The sequence below is a fragment of the Microtus pennsylvanicus genome, chromosome 6, assembly GCF_037038515.1.
Source record: "Microtus pennsylvanicus isolate mMicPen1 chromosome 6, mMicPen1.hap1, whole genome shotgun sequence".
Classification (NCBI taxonomy): domain Eukaryota; kingdom Metazoa; phylum Chordata; class Mammalia; order Rodentia; family Cricetidae; genus Microtus; species Microtus pennsylvanicus.
In genome coordinates this window covers 2,493,368-2,515,979 of record NC_134584.1, presented here as the reverse complement: position 1 = coordinate 2,515,979, position 22,612 = coordinate 2,493,368, and the positions used below count along the sequence as shown (strand labels likewise).

Below are 22,612 nucleotides of genomic sequence, written 5' to 3'. Positions count from 1 at the left end.
GACACAGACTTACTGTTAATTATGAACGCTCATCCTTAGCTTGGGCTTGTTTCTAGTTAGCTCTTCCTTTAACTTAGATTAGCCCATTCCTATTCATCTATGAGCCGCCCGAAGCTTGTTTTCCTTATCTGCTACCGTCTGACTGGCTCCCCTTTTCTCTCTGCCTGCCAGCCACACCTAACCCTCCTCTGCCTAAGCTATTGGCCATTCAGCTTTTTATTAGAACAATCAGGTGCCTTAGGCAGACAAGGTAAAACATCAACACATCTTTAAGCAGCTGAACAATTATTCTGCAACACAAAGATGTGAAGTATCTTTCCATAGTTAAACAAATATTCTAGCAGCAAGGACTCTCCACCCTTATGGTCCTCACGGGACCCCAGACCGTGACTGGTGCGGTGCCAGGAGATGGAAAAGGGGGCGGGCCCTTGCTCAGGAAGTTATGGGTTGAGATGCATGGACCTCTGCTCATTGCCAGTCACCCCCAACCTCCACCGTCCCAAGCACCCATGCTCTCTTCAGTGCACGCTGCCCCAACCCCAGGGGCTTCATCATAGTAGAGGAACCGAATCCTGGAGGATAGCCTTCCTGACCTAGCAGAGGACATGTGGTTCTCATGCCTGTCACTCCTGTGTCCTGTCTCCTACCTGCCTAGTGAGCTCCCAGGGGAATGGAGTGAGGGCACTGAGGAAGTTTCTGGATCTCTCATTTAGTCAGTGTTGATTGACTTGCGTACCAGAAATGCTGAGAGATGGAGCAGGTCCAGCCTGTCTTCTGTCAGTCATGGGATTCAGAGAGCATCAATGCGGCTGGGCAAGGTGAGGCAGGAGTCCACAAGTTCAAGCCTGCCTAGGCAACTTAGTGAGACCTCTTAAAATACAAAGGGCGGGTAAAGTGGCACTTGCCACCAAAACTGACCTGAGTTCAATTGGTGGAAGAACAGCTCTGATTCCTGCAAGCTGTCCTCTGACTGCCACACACACACACACACATCCAAAAAAAAAAACCAAAAACTCCAAGAGAGCTGAGGGCCTGGCTAAGGAATAGAGCCCCTGCCTAGAATCTCCAATGAGGTACTGACTGCATAGTCAGGGTGGAGCCCCTGTTCAGAACTCCTTAGCTACAGAGCAAGTTCAAGGCCAGCCTGGGCTACCTAAAGCCAGGAAACACAAAGGAGCTGACGTCAGACCGCGTCAGGCTGAGTTCAGCAATGTGGAACCCACTCACACTGTAATGGTGTGCCGGCCTGATCTTGCATGCATGAAGAAGCCAGAGGCCAGCACCCGCATTCCTCAATGGCTCCTCCTCCTATTCCTGACATAGGGGTTCTCATTTCCACTAGGCTGGCTGGCCAGTGAGTCATAGGGATCCTCCTGCCTCTGCTGGGGTTACAGACCTGTGCCACCACACCTCTTACCAGATGCCAAGGATCCGAACTCAGATTCTCATGCTGAGCCTTCGCCTTGGCTCCATGACTCATTTTTTCTTTTTTTTTGTTTCTTGTTTTGTTTCTCTGTGTAGACCTGGATGTCCTGGAACTCACTCTGTAGTCCAGTCTGGTTTCAAACTCACAGAGATCCGCCTGCCTCTGCCTCCCAAGTGCTGGGGATTCAAATGTGCACCACCACTGCCCAGCTTTCATCCTGAAAGACCCCTGGGTGTGGGGAGACTCTCACTCAAGTCTCGGGATAACATGACCCCCCCCCCCAGTAACTCACGAGAGACCGTCCTTGCTGCAAGCACGCGAGGTTTATTCGACAAGGACAAGACAGGAACCAGTGCACTGGGGAGTGCATAACCCATGCAGGGAAGGAGTTCTACCCCAGTAACTGGGAGAAGGGGTTTTTAAGGGAAGAAACCACAGACCAGTAATCCAAAGGGGTAGGGAGGGCGTCATAGAAAATTCCGAAAATACCAATGATAATCACAAGGGGGCAACTCCCTGTTTCTCGAGATTACAATCTAACTTCAAGATTACAATCTAACTTTATCTTCAGCTAGTTTGTGAAACTGAACCTGCTAATTCTAGATTTCTGATTCTTCTCTCCCAGCTTAGATTTTTGGCTCTATTTTTTCCTGCTGGGGGGGGGTCTGGATTTATCCAGGTCTTTCAATCCCATGCTTCTTACAGATAAAGAAAAACCCTGGTTTTGACAGGACATATCATCCAAGGTAACCATGAATGTAACTTGGTAGTTGACAAAAGGCCCAACTCAAGTGGCTCAACACAAAAACAAAAGAAAAAAGACCCAGAAGTTCCCATGCACGAAGTCAGGATGGCTGGACCCAGGAGCCTGGTGGACACACTTGGCAACCCAGAATTTTAAGAGGCTGGAACAAAAGAATCACACATTCCAAAGCTACAGAGTTAGTTAAAAGTCAGTCTCTGTACTGTTGAGAAACCCTGTCTCAAAAGTCCACAAATGCCCTGGGTGGCAGTGGCAGTGCACGCCTTTAATCCCAGCACTTGGGAGGAAAAGGCAGGCAGATCTCTGTGAGTTCAAGGCCAGCCTGGTCTACAGAGGGAATTCCACTGGGGCTACACAAAGAAACCCTGTCTCCACCAAATAATAAACACAAAAGTCCCAGAAGCACACTATCCTCAGCTTCTCCCTCCTGGGAGGTCTTAGCTTTCCACAACAGGGCAAGAGTGGTCCTGTTACCTGCCAAGCCCACTCTGAGGAAATGCCCAGGGCCAAGGCTTCTCATGAGCCACCCCTGCAGCTTGGGGTAGGGATCTGATTGTTCCTGGCTTTGAGGCCTGGACTGTCCTGATCAGACAGTCTCTGAGACTAGGGACTTGGGGTCATGATATCCATGTGTGAACACGTAGGATAGAAGTGAGGAGACCCCAGTCGCCAGAGGCCAACACCCAGCATTCAGGATGAAGGCTCACTTAGAGCCGTGGAGGGAGGGAGGGAGGGGAACCCTGTCCCTCTGACCTTGAGGGCTTCCCAGTGTAGGCTGTGGGAGTGGCAATCCCAGGCACACTGAGAGGAAAGCCTGGGCTATTTACTATGAGCTGACAACTAGTGACACTAAGTCTGAGACCAGCAAGAGGAGCGGAGAACACCAGGAGCCCTCGCGAGAGCATAGCCAGAGAACCCAGAGTCTCCAGGGGGAGGACAGCCAAGGCCTGGCTCTGCTGCGCGTGAAGTGTGGCCACATCAACCAGCCCCACCTTTGACACTGTTTCCCTGTCCCAAAACAGGTCTACCTGCTATCCCCAACCGGGACGGGTTGACGGAGCACCAGTAGGTGTTGGCGCAGGAATGCCCACAGGCAAGGTGAGTCACCTGACAACCCTGAGCCAGAACCACCCACCCCTAGAGGTTCACAAGTACACCAAGCACACCCTCCAGCAAGGTTTAACTATGTTGCCACCGCGAACTCTCGCGTGGAGTGTAGGTGTGGGCACGGGACAACCTCAGGGACTTTGCACGTCTGTTCCCGCTACTATAATCTCCCACTGCGTTTCCACTGATTTCCGGTCTGTTTAAGCAGGACTAAGGTGTGGTCAAAGGTCAGCCTGGCATGAGAGTCCAGCGCCGGGATTCAGATTCCAACTCTTGAAAGCCAGGCCTGCAAGCCCCAAGTCGTCAATTCTTCGGCCCTCGTAAGCGAGCCCGCAGAGACCACAGCTTCATGTGTGTATTAAGGGGGGGTGAGGGGTAACAAAGTGGATCCTACTCCGCCCCCATTCAAGCCACGCCCAATTACCCTCCCATAGCCACACCCCCAGGACGTCACAAAAAAAGGCCCCCCAAAGCTGCAGCTACAGGGCTGCACCGTGCAGCCCTGCCCTGCCCGCCACCCCGCACACAGGCATCCGCGGAGCTCTTCCGCCGGAGGCGACGGCGGCCTCCGGGTATTCGGAAACGCAAGGCGCCTGCGCGGCAGGGCGGGGAAAGAAGACTACAGTTCCCGGCGTGCCCCGCGGGCGGGCGCGCGGACACATTCCGAACCCGGTGGAGGCGTCGCACAGGCGCATTCTAGACCCGGCAGTGGCGCGCAGGCGCATTTCCGACTCGGTGGCAGCGGTGCGCAGGCGCATTCGAGGACCGGGTGTGGCACGCAGGCGCATTCCAGGACCGAAGAAGGCACGCAGGCGCATTCGGGGCCCGGAGTCGGTGCGCAGGCGCATTTGGGGGACCGGAATCGGTGCGCAGGCGCATCCGAGGCCCGGTGGCTGCGGCGCGCAGGCGCATTCGACGCTTTCGGCGCGGGCCGGGCCGGGCCGAAGCAAGCGCCGGGCGGGCAGCGGCGCCAGAGCGAGTGGAGCCTTCGGGGTCCCCGGGTGGCGGGGGCGGCGGTGCAGAGGAGGAAGGCGGCGGCTCTCCCCCTGCCGGCGCGCGACCCGGTCCGTCCCGCGAGCTTGCGCCGGTCCCGCGGCCCGGCCCGGCCCCGGGCCCCTCCGCCGCCGCCGCCGCCACCGTCATGGCCAGGCAGCTGGTGCCCAGCTCGCAGAAGGCGCTGCTGCTGGAGCTGAAGGGGCTGCAGGAGGAGCCGGTGGAGGGCTTCCGGGTGACGCTGGTGGACGAGGGCGACCTGTACAACTGGGAGGTAGCCATCTTCGGGCCCCCCAACACCTACTACGAGGGCGGCTACTTCAAGGTGAGACGGGCCTCAGTTTCCCCTTTGTACCCTCTCCCCCTCGGGTTGTCTCAGACCCTGAGTGCAAGGCGGGCCCTCCTTTCTTGTTGAGCACTTGCTGACCTAGCCCCCGGGTCTGGTCTCCCTGGACTGCCCTCCAACAGAGGACCGGGGGCAACTAATGACTGGCCTGTCCCCAGGCTGTCCTGCACTCGACCAAGCATGTCCCCAAATTGTCCCGACCCCTCCCAGCATGCTCTAGTGAAGGGGCTCCCCAAGGACAACTGCGACTTTTTTGTCCCCAGGCAGGCCCCTTACAGGACACAGGAGATTTCGGAACCCCCTGCCGGCAAGCATGTTTTCCTCTAGGCTGTCCTCATCCTAGGACATAAAGAACCAGGGGCACTCCAGAGGCAGAGGCAGGCGGATCTCTGTGAGTTCGAGGCCAGGCTGGTCTTACAGAGCTAGTTCCAGGACAGACTCCAAAACTATGGAGAAACCCTGTCTCGGGGGGGAAAAAAAAAGAGCCAGGGGCAGCTGCTGCCTGGCATCCCCAGGCAGTCCACCACCCTGGAACACAAACTCTCAGAGACAGCTGCTTGCTGGCATGTGTTCAGGCTGTTCCCCGCTCCAGGACACAGGACCAGGGGTAGCTGCTGGCCGGTGTGTCCCCAGGGAAGGGACGTAGAGCCTAGACGCCACCTGCTCCAGTTCCAGCAGAGGCCCTGACAGGGCTTTGGCAGCCATGCCTACTTGGACAGCAACCATCTTTAGCCATAGCCAGGCTTTCTGTAATACATTCCAAGAGGACAGTGCAGGCAGGGGCCGACCTACCCACCTCAATCCTCAGAGTCGAACTCTGGATTCTTGCCCAGGCCTCTGCCTCCCAGAGCTCTCTGCTGGCCCCGGGGCTGCCTTTCTCAGATTCCACAGAGCAGGTAGCTTCTTGAAGGCCTAGTTTTGCCTTGCAGGCAGTGTCATCTGCCCTCTGGTGGCTTAAGGCTCAATGCACCCGATGTTGCCAAGTGTAGGGATCCACATCAGTGCAGTTGGACCATCCTGCCTGCTGTGGACTGGAACTCTTGCAAACTCGATCTTGTTCAAGGGCCAAGAGGAGCACGGTGAGGACTAGGTGGATGCACAGATCCTAGCCAGCCCAGGTCCCAGGTGTAGGTCCTGTGTCCTCACACTTCCTGGGCAGTAACTGGGACTGTGGTAGTCTACTCCGCCAGGGTAACTTGAGAGTCAGGGTTCTCCGGTGCAGCATATGGAGAATGGGAGATGTGTGGGTGCCCTTGTCTCCCACCCTGGACTGCGGTCAGGACTGGGAAGCCTCTGAGCTGTCCAGATGCTATTAATACCTCCTGGAGTCTCCACTGCATGGACACCTGAGCTGCTCCCCACCTGTAAAGGATGGTGGGGGTAGGGCCTCCTAGGCTCTCGTTATTCTTTCTTTCTTTCTTTCTTTCTTTCTTTCTTTTTTTTTTTTTTTTTTTTTTTTTTGGTTTTTCGAGACAGGGTTTCTCTGTGGTTTTGGAGCCTGTCCTGGAACTAGCTCTTGTAGACCAGGCTGGTCTCGAACTCACAGAGATCCACCTGCCTCTGCCTCCCAAGTGCTGGGATTAAAGGCGTGCGCCACCACCGCCCAGCCTAGGCTCACATTATTCTAAGGACAGCTTGGGAAGAGGCTCTGCAGGATGTCAATCAGATCTGCCAGCGTAGGTGCCTCCTATGTGGTGTGGGTGGTTGAGACATAGAGCCCCTCTGAGGGGAGCTGTTAGGAGCTTCCTCTGGATGGCCAGTCTGTCTTCGTGTTGAATGGGACTGTCCAGGAATGGGTGGGAGCCTTTCTGATGCTGAGCCTCCCTTTGCTCAGTTTTTTGTTTTTGGCTTTTTGAGACAGGGTTTCTCTGTAGCTTTGGTGCCTGTCCTGGAACTAACTCTGTAGACCAGGCTGCCCTCGAACTCACAGAGATCCGCCTGCCTCTGCCCCCCTGAGTGCTGGGATTAAAGGCGTGCGCCACCACTGCCCGGCCAGTTTGCTCATTTTTAAAAAGCATCTGGAGTCATAGAAGTGACAGGTTCTGTTCCCCTCTCGGCTGTCCTGAGGGGATCAGGGCTAGAAACTGTGCACTAGGTTTGTGTATGTCTGGTCCAGTTGAAAGGAGCGGTGGGGCAGAGCCTCCAGCTTGAAATACTGGCTAGCTCTGAGGTCACAGATCACTGCTCTTTAAGTGTTTGTTCTCTTTGTCCAGGGGACACTCCAGAGACTGCCCTAGGGGAGCCCCAAAACTAGGGTAAATGTCAGGCCTTTCTCCTCTACCAGACTAGAGTCTGCAGGGCAGTGGGGAGGGTGAGCCTGAGCCATAAACAGCTGCTCTGGGCAGGCGGGAAGCTCCCCTGAGCCTGGGCTGTGCTGGTGGGAGACCTACTGATGCATTCCCTGGCTGACCCACAGCGGTAGCTGTCACTCTGTCTTTCCTCACCTGGATGCCAGGGCACAGAGACAGGCGACCTGTCACAGACACTATTCATCCTCTGGGCATAGCGCCTAATGCAGGTGGACTGCCATTGAACCAGTGACCCCCCCACTTTCTGACACCTGCAGGCTCGCCTCAAGTTCCCCATCGATTACCCATATTCCCCACCAGCCTTCCGGTTCCTCACCAAGATGTGGCACCCCAACATTTATGAGGTAAGTCACTCCCAGCACTACGGATGTGTGCCTCAGGTACACCCCCACACACACACCCCAACATTTATGAGGTAAGTAAGTCACTCCCAGCACTACGGATGCGTGCCTCAGGTGCACCCCACCACACACACCTTTTGCCACCTTTGCGCTCACCCCACAGCTCATCTGATCCTGTTACCTTTGCAGACGGGGGACGTGTGCATCTCCATCCTCCATCCCCCAGTTGACGACCCTCAGAGTGGGGAGCTGCCCTCAGAGCGGTGGAACCCCACACAGAATGTCAGGTGAGAACTGCATGTGTCCTTGCACCTTGGGTACCCCGAGACACCCTGCACCCTGTCCTTCGTTGCTCCACCAGTCAAGGGTTCCCAGGGTCTCCGGGGAACTGAGCTTGTCCCACGGCCCCATAGGACCATCCTCCTGAGTGTGATCTCCCTGCTGAATGAGCCCAACACCTTCTCGCCCGCCAATGTGGATGCCTCGGTGATGTACAGAAAGTGGAAGGAGAGCAAGGGAAAGGACCGGGAGTACACGGACATCATTCGGTGAGTGCCAGTACCAGCCAGGACAGCTGCTGGGTCTCCTCACAGAGATGCTACTTGCTGTAGTCTGTGTGCCCCGCCCAGAGCACTGACTTGTCCCTCGGCTTACCTCCATGGGTGACGAGAGCACTCTAGGCCACAGTCCTCACTGTTGGTATGAGCCCTTCTGTGAGGGGGAGGTCACACCCACCATGAGCCACGTCCATATCCGTCATCAGTTTTTAGCTTGTTCCTGGCTTGTTCGGGGGTCAGGTGGTCTCCATTGCACCCCTAAAACTGGGTGTGGGGCCGGGCGGTGGTGGCGCACGCCTTTAATCCCAGCACTCGGGAGGCAGAGGCAGGCGGATCTCTGTGAGTTCGAGGCCAGCCTGGTCTACAAGAGCTAGTTCCAGGACAGGAACCAAAAGCTACGGAGAAACCCTGTCTCGAAAAACCAAAAAAAAAAAAACTGGGTGTGGAATTGAATTTGCAGGATTCTAGGCTAATGTCAAGCCCTGCAGCTTCTCAGCCCTGCTGAGTGTCCACACAGGTACCCACATTTCCGGTCACTTGACTTCTCTGTTTTCTGAGATAGGCTTTCCTAGAACTCCATGTTCTCCTCCTCAAGTTCCCTCCTGATGCCAGGATGACAAAACACCTCACAGGCAGCAGTCTCCGCCTTAGCACTCACCCAGGAGGACGGGTGCTTGTCCACATACCCCAGCACGCAGGCCTATGTTGTGCCCAGGCCTATCAGCAGGTGTGCTGAGGAAGCCGTACATGTCGGCCTGGAGCCATGGACAGGGTGAGCACCGCCCAGCGGGACCCCTGTGCCTTGTCCTGCAGAAGGCAGGCCTAGCTTCTCAGAATTGACATGGACTATAGCTTGGTGGTCAGTGCTGGTCCAGCAAGACCCTGGATCGGGGTCTTTAATAGATCAGAACAGAACGTACCTTTGCTTCTCCTCCTGTGTGGAGGAATTAGTTACATGGGCAAGTCTGAGTGCTGAGGATGGTCTGGAAGTCCCTGCAGCCCTGTCCCCTTCTGCTCAGGCTGCTGCAGCTCACTACCCTCTTGCCATCCCCAGCTGGGAAGAAGGCAAGCAGCCCTGTGGGGTTTCTTTTCTCAGTTTTTTGAGACAAAGTTTTCCTATGTAGCCCTGGCTGTCCTGGAACTAGCTGATCTTGAACTCAGATCTCGACTCTGCCTCCTGAGTGGTGGGATTAAAGGCATGTGCCACCACCAGCAGCTTAGGTACAGCCTGGTTTTGTGGGCTGTTCTGTCATTTGTAACTGTTTTAAGCTTGAGGTCACCTTGGGCACACTAAGCCCTTCCTGTCACCCACTTCCAGTCAGCCTGGCAGTTGGGACTTGGTGTGTCTGATGGGCTGCATTGGACTCTGTCCTGCACGGAGCACCCCTGGGCACAGGCGCCAATGGAGGCTTTGGATCTGGTCTGTTCACTGCAGGTCTCCTGCCTCCTGGCAGCCTTTGGCCCAGTTCTCCTGGCTGCTTCCGTGCTGCCCCTGTCCCAGAGCAGAAGCCCCAGGCTGTTTTTACCAGTCTGACTCCAGGAGCCACTTCCTATGACCACGAGGAGGCTGTGATACTCCTGGGTTCCAACTTGAGAGCCAGTGTGAGACAGGTCTAGGCTGTTACGCTGTGCTGTCGTGGCTGTCCTCCCACAGTGTCTTCTCAGTCCAGTGTCTGCCCTATTCTTCCTCTCCCATTGGGACCTGCATCCTGAGGGTGGCCTCACCCTGGGGGAACCTGAGGCTCTGGTCCAGGCTGATTTCTTTTTCTTTTTCTTTTTAAGGTGTATTTATTATGTACATAGTGTTCTGCATGCTGAAGAGGGCGCCAGATCTCATTACAGATGGTTGTAGATGGCTGTGAGCCACCATGTGGTTGCTGGGAATTGAACTCAGGACCTTTGGAAGTACAGCCAGTGCTCTTAACTTCTGAACCATCTCTCCAGCCCCCCTACCCCGGCTTGATTTCTTTAATCACTGCCCCTGTGCCAGGACACTGGCTCTGCTGCTTCAGAGTACAGCCAAGGCATGCTGCTGTCCCTGTCTCTTCCCCCAGGCTCAACCGCAGGCCTCCAGGCCCGCCCTTCCTCAGTGCCTCTGCTGTTTGGTGTCAGTGTGGTGTGTGGGTGGGTGCACGCACAGAAGCCAGGGACAGAGTGCTTTGTCACCTTCCCTGCAGGGCCTGTGCCTGCACAGTAGGTGCTCCTACTGCCTTGTCTCTGGCCCGCTAGCCCAGGCAGGCCCTAGACTTGCAGCACTTCCTGTCTGTGTCCTGCACCTGGCTGTGGTTACTTCCTGTTTAGGGGCTGCTGTGAGCCACCTGTTGTGTCCTGGTCCCCTCCTCTCACCTGCTCCTCACCTTCCATCCATTGTCTTTGGAATCCCAGGATTCCTGGGCCGCGGCCTCACCTCCCCTGTCTCCCCAGGAAGCAGGTCTTGGGGACCAAGGTGGACGCAGAGCGTGATGGCGTGAAGGTGCCTACCACACTGGCTGAGTACTGCGTGAAGACCAAGGCGCCGGCGCCCGACGAGGGCTCGGACCTCTTCTACGATGACTACTATGAGGACGGGGACGTGGAGGAGGCCGACAGCTGCTTTGGGGATGAAGAGGACGACTCTGGCACCGAGGAGTCCTGACCCGCGTCCCCGAAATAAACTTACAAATTTTACCTCAGCAGGACCCGTGTGGGCCTCAGGCGATAGACTACCTCACCGAGGTTCCATGTGGGCTCCCGTCCCGTGACCCTTAGGTCCTCTTACCCCGTGGTGCCTGGCAGATACCCCACTCAACTCACAGATGGTGACAAGCCTGGGAGGCTGGGAACCGCCTCGTGGGGAGGCAGAGACTCCATCCCAGCCCAAGCAGGGCCAGCCCCACAGTCACCTCCTCTCTGCTTTGGTGTGTGTGAAACCCAAATAAAATGGCTTTCTGAGAAGCTGGAGAAACAGCCAGGACGCCAGGGCAGTGGGCTGGGCAGGAAGAAGCACTTTTACTGGTCTGTTCATCGGGCTCAGTGGTCTGCGTGGGCTCCAGGCCGGGACGCAGCTCCCTGCTGCCTGCAGGTCATATGCCCTCTACTGCTGGCGCTGCGGCTGCACTACCGGCCTGAGTCCACTTGAAGCCTTCAGTCAGGAGGCCTAGGCCTGAGGTTTGTGCTCTGGAAAGCCATGGATCCAGGGGCATGTGGAGGGTCCATATTCCCAGCAGTCCTTGTGGTCCTGTGGCTGGGGGACTGAGCTGCAGCCTGGTGACTCCCCAAGAAAAGGGTAGGGTGAGTCTTACTCTAACATGCCAAAGTATCCCCGTGCCGCGGTGACAGACCTGTCCTTTGTCTCCAGTGTGCTGGGGGTGGAACTTGAGGTCTCTCATGGCTTGTGGGTGCCATGCAGATAAAGAAAGGCCAGGTGGCGGTGGGGCACCCCTTAATCCAGCACTTGGGGGACAGAGTGAGTCACACAAAGGAACCCTGCTGAAAAAAAAGAAAAGCAGCATTCAGTGCCCCTTCTCCATCGTAGGCCTCTTATGTCCAGAGTTCCTGTCTCTTGAGCAGTAGTCTACTGAACTGTGCTTAAAGGGACCTGCCAGTCACAGGTGGTCACAGAAGGACAAAGAAGTTTGTAACGGGAGGAGACTGGGGAGGAGTTGGGGAAAATTCACTTCTAGTTAACATGGTAAGAAAGCGGGAACTGGGGAGATGGCTCAAAAGTCCTGATTCGATTTCTCACAACCATCTGTAATGAGATCTGCCGTTTCTAGGCTGTAGGCAGAAATAACAGGCACGACACCAACCATAATAAATCTTTAGGAGAAAAAAATGTTAAGTAGGGGTGGGGGTGTGCACACTTTTAGTCTCAGCACTCTGGGACAGAGGCAGACTAATCTTGGTGGTTTCAAGCCAGCCCCAGTGAGTTTAAAGACAACCAGAGAGCTACATAGTGAGACTTTCCTCAAAAGAAAAAAAAATTTAGGCCATCATCTGCTACACACAATTTGAAGCTAGCCTGGTCTCCGTAGAGATCAGGCCAGCCAACAACAGTGCTCAGTAGGTGAAGGCTTGCCACCAAGCCCGAGGACAGGAGTTTCAGTAAGGACCCATGTGGAAGGAGAGACTTGGCCCTGCAAGTTGCCTCTATGGGAGTTAGGTGTCAGTCCGGCCAGAACAGTGCTAAAGGAAGCAAAAGACTTGTAAAAGCAACAGGGGAAGGAGCACTGGGGATTTGATGGCGGCAACCGTTGCTGTCCCCAGAGACACTTTCTAAAACCACCCAGAGCAGGGTGTGAGGGAGGAGCTGTCACTTGTACTAACTAGGTGGGCGGAACTTGGAAGGCCACCTGTCCTCAAAGAAAGTGGGAGACACACCCCAGACCACACATCTGCGCCAGCATGGAGGTCCACCGGTCCCTGCTGCTCCTGCTAGCTCTGGAGACGCTGTGGGCAGGTGAGCATGAAGAGGAAGCCAGTCTTCAGGGGCCTGGGGATGGGAGAGGTGGGGTTGCCTACTGAGAAATCCCTGAGGAATAGCCTCTACAAAAAGCACTTGCTGAGTGAGGCAGGAGGATTGCCATGGGTTTAGGATATAGCTTAAGTTAGTGGGCCATGTGCCTGGCATATGCAAAGGCTGGGTTCCATCCTGAGATGGCGCATGCCTGTCATCCCAGCACTGCAGGAGGAGATGGCTGGCTCTCCTGAGACCCTACTTTGAAAAAACAGCGGGGAAGGGGAGCCCAACGTAGCAGCATCACACGATCATACGCCTTTCATCTCTGAACTCAGTTTGGCCAGGGCTACTTAGACCTTGATAAGAAGAGCCCCCCCACCGGGCAGTGGTGGCCATGCCTTTAATCCCAGTACTGGGGAGACAGAAGCAGGTGGGTCTCTGTGAGATGGAGGACAGCCAGTTCCAGACCAGCCAAGGCTACATAGTGAAAGCATCGTTAGGGGAGGACAACAGGTGATGCCTTCCGCCTACAATCCCAGCTCTAGAGCAGGAAGCAGGATCCCTGGGACTCAAGCAAGCTCAGGGAAAGACCTGGCCACAAACATTTAAGGTATAGCGTGTGGAAGACACCAAACTTGATCTGACCTCCATACACATGTGCACGTCCGCACATGTTCATGCACACACACACACTTTTGAGATGAGGTCTTAATATTGTAGTCCTGGCTGACCTGTTTGCCTCTGCCTCCTGAGGTGGGATTAGAGGTGTGGGTATGTGCCACCACCCTCCCAATTTTTTACACTCATAATTGTTTTGAACCTTCTAGAACCTTCTTCAAAGCAAAAAGTGGAGGAGGAAGTTGACTCTTTGCAAGTATAAGGACTCTTCCTTAAATTGCTGATTAGTCATTGGTCTCTGTGTGGTTACAACACAGTAACTTTGGAGAGTTGATGGAGATACAGTGTAGCTCAGGCTACACCACCGAACCTGCCTTAGTCCCCGACATGATTTTAAATTATGTAGTGGGGCTGGGCCTGTGCCTCAAAGGGCAGAGCCCTCACCCAGCCTGTCCTCACAGCACTGCGGAGGTGGAAGCAGGAGGACTGGGAGGTCAGGGTCACTCTCAGCTGTAGTCCCTGGCCAGCCTGGGGCTACATGAGACACAGTCTCAGAATAAAGTTAGTTTGTTTTTTCAAGGGGAAGAAAAGCCGGGCGATGGTGGCGCACGCCTTTAATCCCAGCACTCGGGAGGCAGAGGCAGGCGGATCTCTGTGAGTTCGAGACCAGCCTGGTCTACAGAGCTAGTTCCAGGACAGGCTCCAAAGCCACAGAGAAACCCTGTCTCAAAAAACCAAAAAAAAAAAAAAAAAAAAAAAAGGGGAAGAAAAAGAAGAAAGCACACACAGGTGGGAGGCTTCCTTGGATGGTAGAAAAGCTACTCAGTTATGGCTGCTGACTGCAAGGCTCTGCGGATACAGGTCAGCCTTCAAGTGTGCACGCTGGCCCCATGAAATCACAAAGGTCTCTCATTTACGCTTAGTTTAGGTTTCTTGTTTTCTTTCCCCCCTTTTTTTTTAGCTTCCAGAATTGAGCTTGGGGGAGGTGGTGCACACTCAGGTGGATCTCTGTGAGTTCTAGGCCAGCCTGGTCTATGAGTGAGTTCCAGGGCTACACAGGGAAAACCCTGACTCTATAAAATAAAGCTCAGGATTCATACATAACAGAGAACTCGGCTCTCTTCTGGGATGGGAACCAGCCCCAAGGAAGTAGTGGTGGGGCCGGAAAGGCTGTTTGGAGTAGGTGTGGACTGGCCATGTGGCTCAGGGCGCTGCAGGATCCTTAGGACATGATGGGAAATTTTGAGTTGGTTCACATTAATTTCTTTTAATATTTATTTATTATGTATACAATATTCTGTCTGCATGTATGTCTGCAGGCCAGAGGAGGGCACCAGACCTCATTACAGATGGTTGTGAGCCACCGTGTGGTTGCCAGGAATTGAACTCAGGACCTTTGGAAGAGTAGGCAATGCTCTTAACCACTGAGCCATCTCTCCAGCCCCCCACATTAAATTTTTATCAATATTTATTTTAAATTTTGTTTTGTTTTCAGACAGAGTTTCTCTGTGTAGCCCTGGCTGTCCTGAAACTAACTCCATAGACCAAGTTGGCCTTGAACTCAGAGACCACCTGCTTCTGCTTCCCGAGCGCTGGGATTAGAGGCATGCACCACCACCTCCTGGCTTAAATTGCTTTTTTTTTTTTTTGGTTTTTCGAGACAGGGTTTCTCTGTGGTTTTGGAGCCTGTCCTGGAACTAGCTCTTGTAGACCAGGCTAGTCTCGAACTCACAGAGATCCGCCTGCCTCTGCCTCCCAAGTGCTGGGATTAAAGGCATGTGCCACCACCGCCTGGCTTTTTTTTTTGGTTTTTGAGACAAGGTTTCTCTGTGGCTTTGGAGCCTGTCCTGTCTGGAGCTCTTGTAGACCAGGCTGGCTTCGAACTCACAGAGATCCGCCTGTCTCTGCCCTATTTTACATTTTTAACCCTGCTCCTGTTCCCACCTTTCCAGGCCTGGGATGACAGGCCTGCAGCACTAGACCTTGTCTCTGTGGTGTGGGGGGACTAGAACGCCAGGGCTTTGTGTGCAATGGGTAAGCTCTCCATGCTGAGCCCAGCCTGGCATCCTCGATCAACACATCTATGAAGTTCATAGAGGAATAATCCACACGCTGCTCAGCTCACTGACGTCCAGAGCCACACAAGACTGTAGGCACCAGTTGGGCGGTCGTGGTACACGCCTTTAATTCCAGCACTTGAGAGGCAGAGACAGACATCTCTGAGTTTGAGGCCAGCCTCATCTAGAGAGTTCCAGTACAACACAGAGATACCCTGTCTCAAAAAAGGAAAACAAAAAAAGCAAACAAACAAAAAGAGTGTAGGCACCTCCACAACCCTAAGAACACCCACCCCCACACTCTGGCACCCACAAATCCACTTCCTGTTATGAAGTTTCACACCGTGTGGCCTTTTGTGTTGGATTTTCCCCAGCACCGTGTCCTGAAGGTTGTTCCATTGATATGGCAAATATCAGAACCCACTCCTGTCCACTGGGAACAGAGGGGTCAGTCCCTCATCCATACTGTCCCCCCCACCCCCGTGGCTACCAGTAACCTTTCCTCTCATTTTGTGCTCTATTTTGTAATATGGGGTGGTGGTGAGTGCAGTGCTCTCAGAGCACAGAAGGGGGCGTCAGATCCCCTGAAGCTATGAGTCACCCGGAGTGGGTGCTGGAAACTGAGCCCAGGTTCTGTCTCCAGCCTGAACCTACAGCTGAGGAGCGTCTGGGACAGGGGACAATGGGGATTTCAGACCACAGATCTGCCAGATTCAGGGCTTCCAGGCTCAGTGGAGGGTAGAGATGCAGCTTCCCTAACCTGCCCTCTCTGTCTCACTTCTCAGCAGGTAACACATTTGAGACCCACATCATTGGGGGTCAAGAGGCAGCTCCACACTCTCGCCCGTACATGGCCTCTCTACAGAAATCGGGGTCCCATGTGTGCGGAGGAGTCCTCGTGCATCTAAAGTGGGTGTTGACGGCTGCCCACTGCCTGTCTGAACCCTGAGTATCCCACCCCCTCCCCCAAACCTCCAAAGACTCCGGCCAACCCTCTGAGGGCTAAAGCTGTTGATTCTGGTCAGGTGGAAAGGATGGCTCCTTCCTGTGACCCCTAACAACCTGCCAAGGAGACCAAGTCTGCGTAGCAAGAACTGCCATGGAGACATCACTAAATACATCCATCCTGGGAGGGATGCACCCTGGGAGTGCCAGCCTAATGCCAACTCTCATCCTCAACACTAAAGGAAAAAACCCTGAGCCCTGAGCAAAAGGAAGGGGCCCTTATGTGTGCTTTAATCCCAGCCTTCGAGGAAGCAGAGGCAGAGGCAGGGGATCTCTAAGTGATCTACATAGTTCCAGAAAAGCCAGGACCAATATTAAGATCTTATCTTAAAAACAAAACAAAAAACCCGAAGTTAGCTCTTGTATTCCAGAAATCTAGGCCTCGGGCGTGGCTTCATCCAGGTATTCCCTTGAGGGTCTCTCACCTGGCTGTAAGCGAGGACCCCTGATTCTTGTGGAAAGAGGTTATTTCTCTGTTGTTTGGATAGATACAGGAAGTCTTCAGAGTCTCCCGATCTGGCGCTGGGCAGGAGCCGGAGCAGGAAGTCTGGGGTAGGGGGTGGGGGTAGGGGGTCCGTGAAGATGGAAGATGATCTGCCAGGAGTGGGCTGGGGAGGATGCTGTGGGTGTGGGGAAGGAGGAACGACAGCTCTCAGGCTGCAGGCGGTTGTGTGCAAGCCGAGTTCTGCATTGCAGGGTACAGCAGCTGAAGCTGGTGCTAGGCCTGCACCACCTCCATGACTTGCGAGATCCGGGCCTCACCTTCCACATCAAGGCAGCCATCAAGCATCCTGGCTACAACGACAACTATGAAAACGACCTGGCGCTGTTAAAGGTGCAGGATGGAGGGCCTGAGGGCCTGCCATGGCCCGACTTCCCTCAGACACTCACCTGCCCCTCTTGTCCCCACAGCTGGATGGACGGTTGCGGCCCAGCAGGAATGTCCAGCCGCTGGCTCTGCCCAGAAAGAACCAAGCCAGGCCGGCAGAAGGTGCTCAGTGCAGCACCGCTGGCTGGGGAAGGACCCACCAAGGTGGGCCTCTAGCCCGCGCCCTGCAGGAGTTGGAGCTGCGTGTCCTGGACACCCGCATGTGTAACAACAGCCGCTTCTGGAACGGTGCCCTCGAGGAGGGCATGCTGTGCTTGGCGGCGGCAGCCAGGAACCAGGCACCCTGCAAGGTGAAGGGGACTTGCAGGCTTGGGCAGCAACTCAAGCTGGCTTCTGACACCTTCAGTGGGGCGAGGTGGGGGTAACACTCATCTCATTTCTCAGATGCAGAAACCGAGGCTCTGGGAGAGTAAACATACTGTCTAGGTTAGAAGTCAGGAGGAAGCCAGAGAATTGTGGTTTGAAATCCAGCCCACAGACTAGTCACCTAGGCCCAGAGCAAAGGCCCTGGGGTAGAAAGGAGAAGAGAGAAAAGGGGAAGGAAGATAGGAAGGCAAGTATGCATCGTGGCTTGTAAACCCAGGGCATCCCAGGCCCCTGGTCCACTCCACAGGCACAAAAACTTATCCATATCAATCACCTTCAACAGGGCGACTCCGGAGGACCCCTGGTGTGTGGCAGAGGCCAGGTGGATGGGATCCTGTCTTTCAGCTCCAAAAGCTGCACAGACATCTTCAAGCCCCCTGTGGCCACCGCTGTAGCCCCCTACATCCCCTGGATCAGGAAGGTCATCCGTCGTTGGCCTGATGACCAGGACACACTCGCTGACTAGGGTGGGGAGGGACTAGGTGTACCTCTGAGGACCAATAAATGACGATGTATCTGTTAAATCCAGCCCTGTCTGCCTCTGACCTCCGTAAGCCTCCGTTTTCTGGTGGCTAACACCCGTCTGCCTGCTGGGTGCCAAGGCAAGAACAATGGCAACAGGTCTGCCAGCAGGGGGCACCAGCTGCACTCTGCAGCTCTCCCATGAGCTGGAGAGATGGGGAGGCTCCACACAGAATCCCCAACACAGCAGCTAAAGGGTCGTTCCAGTGGGTGTCAGCACATCCAGCATCAGTTCCAGAACATTCCACCCTAAAACAAAGCCCCATCTTCTTGAGAGGTCTCTCCAATCCCCTCCTAGGCCCAGGGCATCGTCCCTCTCTGGGTTCTCCTGGACATCTCCTGTCGTGCGGTTTTACACTGTGTAGTCTTTGTATCTTCAGGGTCCATCCAGACTGTGGCCGGTATGGGATCCTCCCTCTTCTGACTACCTGGTTTCTTATGACAGAAAGCGGATCAGCCAGAGAGAAATCATCACCACGGGTGTGTAAAATACGTTCACAACAAGGGTGCCTGGGAAATCTGTCACTCAGCCCTTACCTGTCCTCTCTGAAGTTGAGGGCTGAGGCAGGAGGATTGCCTCCATTTCAAAGTCAACCTGTGCCATATGACACCCTGTCTCAAAAGTGGGGGTAAGCTATCTCTACAGCCTGCTCCCAAAATATTCTTTTTTCCCCTTGAAATAGAGTGCCGCGCAGCCCAGGCTGGCCTAAAACTCCCGCATCTAATGTAACTGAGAATGACCTCCTGACAACCTCTTCCAGGCCTGGGTGCTGGGGTGGCAGCCATGTTGTCGCCGCTGCCGCTCACACCCACCTGACCTCTGTGCTGGGGGAGCGTGCTCTGCTTAGCTGTTCCCCTCGTTTCTGTCACAAAACGGTTTTGCAAGAACAGGAAGTCTGAGAAAGGCCAGCCAGAAGTCAGAGGGTGGAATTACAGCCATGAAGCTCAAACGCCTTTGGGTGACTTATTTTCCACTCTGCACTTTGTCCCAAAATGCTGGATTGACTCAGCCTTGTTCTCTGCCTTGCCCCAGGGACATCCCTCCTGCCTCACCTGGCTTCTGGACTCTGGGTGGCCCTGGCTCCGTAAAATAGGTTTCAAAGGTATCAGCAGATTAACTTGGTTTTATAGGTGAATGGTAGGGAAAACAAAGCTGGGGTGGTGCCGGCGCCGGCACACCTAGGATCCCAGCCCTCAGAGGCTGAGGTGGCCAGGGCAAGGATTCCACCTCAGGCCGGGCTGTGCAGCCAGAGCGCAGCAGCGGGGTGGGGTGGGAGTGGGGGGGACTGGAAAGATGGCTCAGAGATTAAGAGCACTGGCTGCTCTTGCAAAGGACCTGGGTTTGAAACCGAGCGCCCACATGATGGCTCACTGACCACTCAGTTTCCAGGGGCTCAGACACCTCCTGTCCTCTGAAGCCCCCTCCCCAAAATAAAAGTAAATCTTAGAAGAAGAGGAGGTTGGGAGGGTTGTGGAGGGAATGGGAGGAGGGGAGGGAGTGGGAATTTGGATTGGTGTTTTAAAAAAATCTAATAAAAAAAAAAGAAGAGGGAGGTAGAGGCCTGAGGCTTAGGGATTTGAGGCCTCCCTGGGCTATATGCGGAGACCCTGTTATCCCGCCTCCACCTCCCCAGCAACAGGCATGGCCTGTTCTGAACTTTGGGTGACTGGGGTAGGCCGGCACTGTAGGCCGGCACTCAGATAATCAGCTTCCACTAGCTTTCTCTTTCTGTTTATTTTTCTTTTTATTTATATGTTTGTTTTGATTTTTCTGTGACAGGGTCTCTGTAGCTCTGGCTATCCTGTAATTCCCTATGGAGACCCACCTGGCCTCAAACTCATAGAAACAGCTCCTGCCTCTGCCTCCCTAGCACCTGGATTAAAGGAGCGCACACCACACCCGACTCTTGGTCACTTCTGCACCTTACTCTGTCCCAGGGTGACCTTGAAAATCCTTGGTAATCCTGGACTCATCTTCCAGGGACGTTTGTGCTACCTCTGGCCGTTCACAAACATTCGGTATCAACAAAAGTTGTTTTAGTTTTGTTGGGGGTTTTTGTTTGTTTATTTGTTTTTTGGGGTTTTTTTGTTGTTGTTTTTTTAAAGATTTATTTATTTATTATGTATACAGTATTCTCAGTACTTTGCCTGCAGGCCAGAAGAGGGCACCAGATCTCATTACAGATGGTTGTGAGCCACCATGTGGTTGCTGGGAATTGAACTCAGGACCTTTGGAAGAGCAGGCAGTGCTCTTAACCACTGAGCCATCTCTCCAGCCCTGTTTATTTGTTTTTTGAAACGCGTCTCTCAGTAGCTATGGAGCCTGTCCAGAACTCACTCTGTGGACTAGGCTGGGCTTGAGCTCCCAGAGATCCCCCTGCCTCTGCCTCCAGAGTGGAGTGCTGCGATTAAAGGTGTGCCTGACTGTTGTTTTGTTTTTTTGAAACAGTTTCTCTGTGTAGTCCTGGGTGTGTGGCAACTCTCTCCACAGGACAGACTGACCTTGAACTCACAGAGATCCTCCTCCAGAGGCCTCTACTGAGACCTGGGACTCTCTGAAATGGCTAGCCTGGCTGTCCAGTCATTCCCAGAGATCTGCCTTTCCCTCCCTTCCAGCGCTGGGATTTCCAGCCCTCGATGCCACTTCAATTCCTCTGCAGAGCTGAACCCAGACCCTCGTGTTTGTACAACAGGGATTTTAGCAGTTTCCCAGCCGGCCCAGCTCATTCTAGGTCTTCTCCCGCTGATTAACTCATTCTAGGTCTTCTCCCGCTGATTAACTCATTCTAGGTCTTCTCCCGCTGATTAACTCATTCTAGGTCTTCTCCCGCTGATTAGCACCCTTGAGGCTGAACTGTGTGGGGGCACAAGCAGAGCCAGGCAGAGCTCTGTGAGTGTGAGGCCAGCCCTGGTCTACAGAGAGGTTCCAGGACAGCCAGGGCTACACAGAGAAATGTTGGAGGAGGCCGTTAGTTGGTTCCCAGCCACTTAGCCCCAAAATAATCACACAGAAACTGTATTAATAGAATCACTGCTCGGCCCATTAGCTCTAGCTTCTTATTGGCTAACTCTTACATCTGAGTTTAACGTATCTCCATTCATCTGTGCATCACCACGAGGTCGTGGCCTGCCAGCAATGTTTCAGCACATCACATCTGTCTCCAGTGGAGGCTCCATGGCTTCTCTCTGACTCTGCCTCCTTTCTCCCAGTTTAGTTTTCCCTGCCTACCTAAGTTCTGCCCTATCAACAGGCCAAGGCAGTTTCTTTATTCCCCAATGATACTCACAACACACAGAGGGGAATCCCATATCAGAGAAACCCTGTCTTGAAAAACTTAAAAAAAAAATATTGAAACTTTTACCCATAAACCCTCATGGCCCTTCCCAAGGATGTGGTGGCCTTTGTCCCTGACTATACCTCTAGCAAGATTGGTAAGGCGTAAGAAGGAAGTGGCCAGCTGGATCTCAGCCACCAGCCTGCATGCTCACAGCCTGCTGCACTTCCTCTCTGCCCTCAGTCCCTTAGCAGGGTTCTGGGGCGGCTCCAACTGGACACAGATCAGAGGGGCCTGGCCTGTATGTGACAGGCAAGATGTTTACTAGTGTTATCCAAGCCTTCTCAGCTGTCCCACCCAACCCCAAGAAGAGCAGGAGGCCAGGGGCTTATGAAGAGCCAGGCCCCCTCTGCAAACAAGAAAGAATATGGAGACCGGAGTGCTTGCCCTGCCTGAGTAGTGCAGACCCATGTGGCTTTTCTCTCCTTCCTTTCCCTCCCTCCCCCCACTGGAGGAAGAATGAGCTCTGTTGCCTCCTCTGCCCTGGCTCGAGTTCGCAGTGATCCTCCTGCTTCAGCTTCTAGTGCTGGGGTGGCAGACATGAACCAGCACAGCCTGGTTCCCCCAGGACAGCACTGGACATCAAACCGACCCCTCAGATCCCGACTTGCAGCGGAGTGGAAACAGCCAGGCTGAGTGTCTGAGGTGGCTGGGACAAGGCTGTGAGGCATGACAGGATTCCAGAGATGACACACTATGGAAGACAGAAGAAGAGCCAAGGAGAAGATCACCCTGCCACCGCTAGCAGCTGTCCCAGGCTGTGAGCAACGATCAATCACAGAACACGGAAGGCCTGGCCCTCAGGATCAGAGCCTGTGTGCAGCCAGCATGGTGTACATGCCTGCTGTGGGGACTGCATGTCTGTCGCCCTGATAAAACAAGACCAAGGCAACTTAGGGAAGACAGTTGATTTGGGCTAACAGTTCCAGGCGGTTAGAGTCCGCTGTGGTGGGGCAGCATGGCCCTAGGTGGCAAGCGTGGTGGAAGGAACAGAAGCTGAGAGCTCACACAGTGAACCACAAACAGAAAGCGCCAACTGAAAATGGGGTGATATAATTCCTCCAGCAAGGCTGCACCTCCTAAACCTTCCCAAACTGTAGTAATAAGAGCGGCAGGGCTGCGTCCCCAACACCCCATCCGCCTGCTCGGCTAGCTTATGCCCCGAAATAGTTACACGGACACTGTATTCTTTTAATCACTGCTTGGCCCTTTAGCTCTAGCCCTTAATGGCTAATTCTGATATCCCGATCAACCCATCTCTAATAATCTGTGAGCACCGGTCTTACCGGGAAGATTCTAGCCTAAGTCCATCCTGGGTCAGAGGTGGGGCATGGCGTCTCTCTGAGGCCTCTGCTCTGGAGAGGAGAGCTGTGGAATCTGAGCTCACTTCCTCTTCCTCCCAGCGTTCTGTTCTGTTTACTCCACCTACCTATGTCCTAACCAATAAAATGGGCCAAGGCAGTTCCTTTATTAGCCAATGACCTTCCTCCATCACCAAACCAGACCCGAGGGTATGGGGACATGTCAGTCAAACCACCAC

At 54.2% G+C, this 22,612-nt stretch overlaps 2 protein-coding genes and 1 long non-coding RNA gene across 10 annotated transcripts; 2 read left to right on the top strand and 1 right to left on the bottom strand.

Moving 5' to 3' along the window:
* Nucleotides 1–4,222: 4,222 nt before the first annotated feature.
* Nucleotides 4,223–10,517, top strand: Cdc34 (cell division cycle 34, ubiquitin conjugating enzyme). 3 transcript variants are annotated; one of them, XM_075975622.1, is made up of 5 exons: nucleotides 4,223–4,614; nucleotides 7,202–7,288; nucleotides 7,475–7,572; nucleotides 7,699–7,833; nucleotides 9,278–10,253. In XM_075975622.1, exons 1-5 carry the CDS (start codon nucleotides 4,438–4,440, stop codon nucleotides 9,396–9,398), a joined length of 618 nt encoding a protein of 205 aa, XP_075831737.1. In that variant the 5' UTR covers nucleotides 4,223–4,437; the 3' UTR covers nucleotides 9,399–10,253. The 3 variants fall into 3 exon arrangements, with proteins under 3 accessions (XP_075831737.1, XP_075831738.1, XP_075831736.1); XM_075975623.1 differs by lacking the exon at nucleotides 9,278–10,253 and adding an exon at nucleotides 10,271–10,517 and having other exon boundaries at nucleotides 4,228–4,614; XM_075975621.1 differs by lacking the exon at nucleotides 9,278–10,253 and adding an exon at nucleotides 10,267–10,517 and having other exon boundaries at nucleotides 4,235–4,614.
* A 297-nt stretch (nucleotides 10,518–10,814) lies between these two features.
* Nucleotides 10,815–22,443, bottom strand: LOC142851686 (uncharacterized). 2 transcript variants are annotated; one of them, XR_012910859.1, is made up of 3 exons: nucleotides 22,359–22,443; nucleotides 16,386–21,766; nucleotides 10,815–11,310 (listed from the first exon to the last, which is right to left on the bottom strand). It is a non-coding gene; the product is annotated as an uncharacterized LOC142851686 (long non-coding RNA). The 2 variants fall into 2 exon arrangements; XR_012910860.1 differs by having other exon boundaries at nucleotides 10,815–11,307.
* Gzmm (granzyme M) lies at nucleotides 11,655–17,731 on the top strand. Of its 5 annotated transcripts, none has more exons than XM_075975620.1 (5): nucleotides 11,655–12,280; nucleotides 15,741–15,900; nucleotides 16,657–16,795; nucleotides 16,873–17,139; nucleotides 17,234–17,485. In XM_075975620.1, exons 1-5 carry the CDS (start codon nucleotides 12,226–12,228, stop codon nucleotides 17,273–17,275), a joined length of 663 nt encoding a protein of 220 aa, XP_075831735.1. In that variant the 5' UTR covers nucleotides 11,655–12,225; the 3' UTR covers nucleotides 17,276–17,485. The 5 variants fall into 5 exon arrangements, with proteins under 5 accessions (XP_075831735.1, XP_075831731.1, XP_075831730.1 ...); XM_075975616.1 differs by lacking the exon at nucleotides 17,234–17,485 and adding an exon at nucleotides 17,499–17,731 and having other exon boundaries at nucleotides 11,672–12,280; nucleotides 15,744–15,900; XM_075975615.1 differs by lacking the exon at nucleotides 17,234–17,485 and adding an exon at nucleotides 17,499–17,731 and having other exon boundaries at nucleotides 11,674–12,280.
* Nucleotides 22,444–22,612: the final 169 nt, after the last annotated feature.

Coding starts and splice junctions, on each gene's coding strand:
- Gzmm (XM_075975615.1), top strand. CDS start 12,226: ATGGAGGTCCACCGGTCCCTGCTGCTCCTGCTAGCTCTGGAGACGCTG. Junction 15,901..16,656: donor GCCCACTGCCTGTCTGAACC/CTGAGTATCCCA, acceptor TCTGCATTGCAG/GGTACAGCAGCTGAAGCTGG. Junction 17,140..17,498: donor GGAACCAGGCACCCTGCAAG/GTGAAGGGGACT, acceptor CACCTTCAACAG/GGCGACTCCGGAGGACCCCT.
- Cdc34 (XM_075975621.1), top strand. CDS start 4,438: ATGGCCAGGCAGCTGGTGCCCAGCTCGCAGAAGGCGCTGCTGCTGGAG. Junction 4,615..7,201: donor ACGAGGGCGGCTACTTCAAG/GTGAGACGGGCC, acceptor TGACACCTGCAG/GCTCGCCTCAAGTTCCCCAT. Junction 7,834..10,266: donor GAGTACACGGACATCATTCG/GTGAGTGCCAGT, acceptor CTGTCTCCCCAG/GAAGCAGGTCTTGGGGACCA.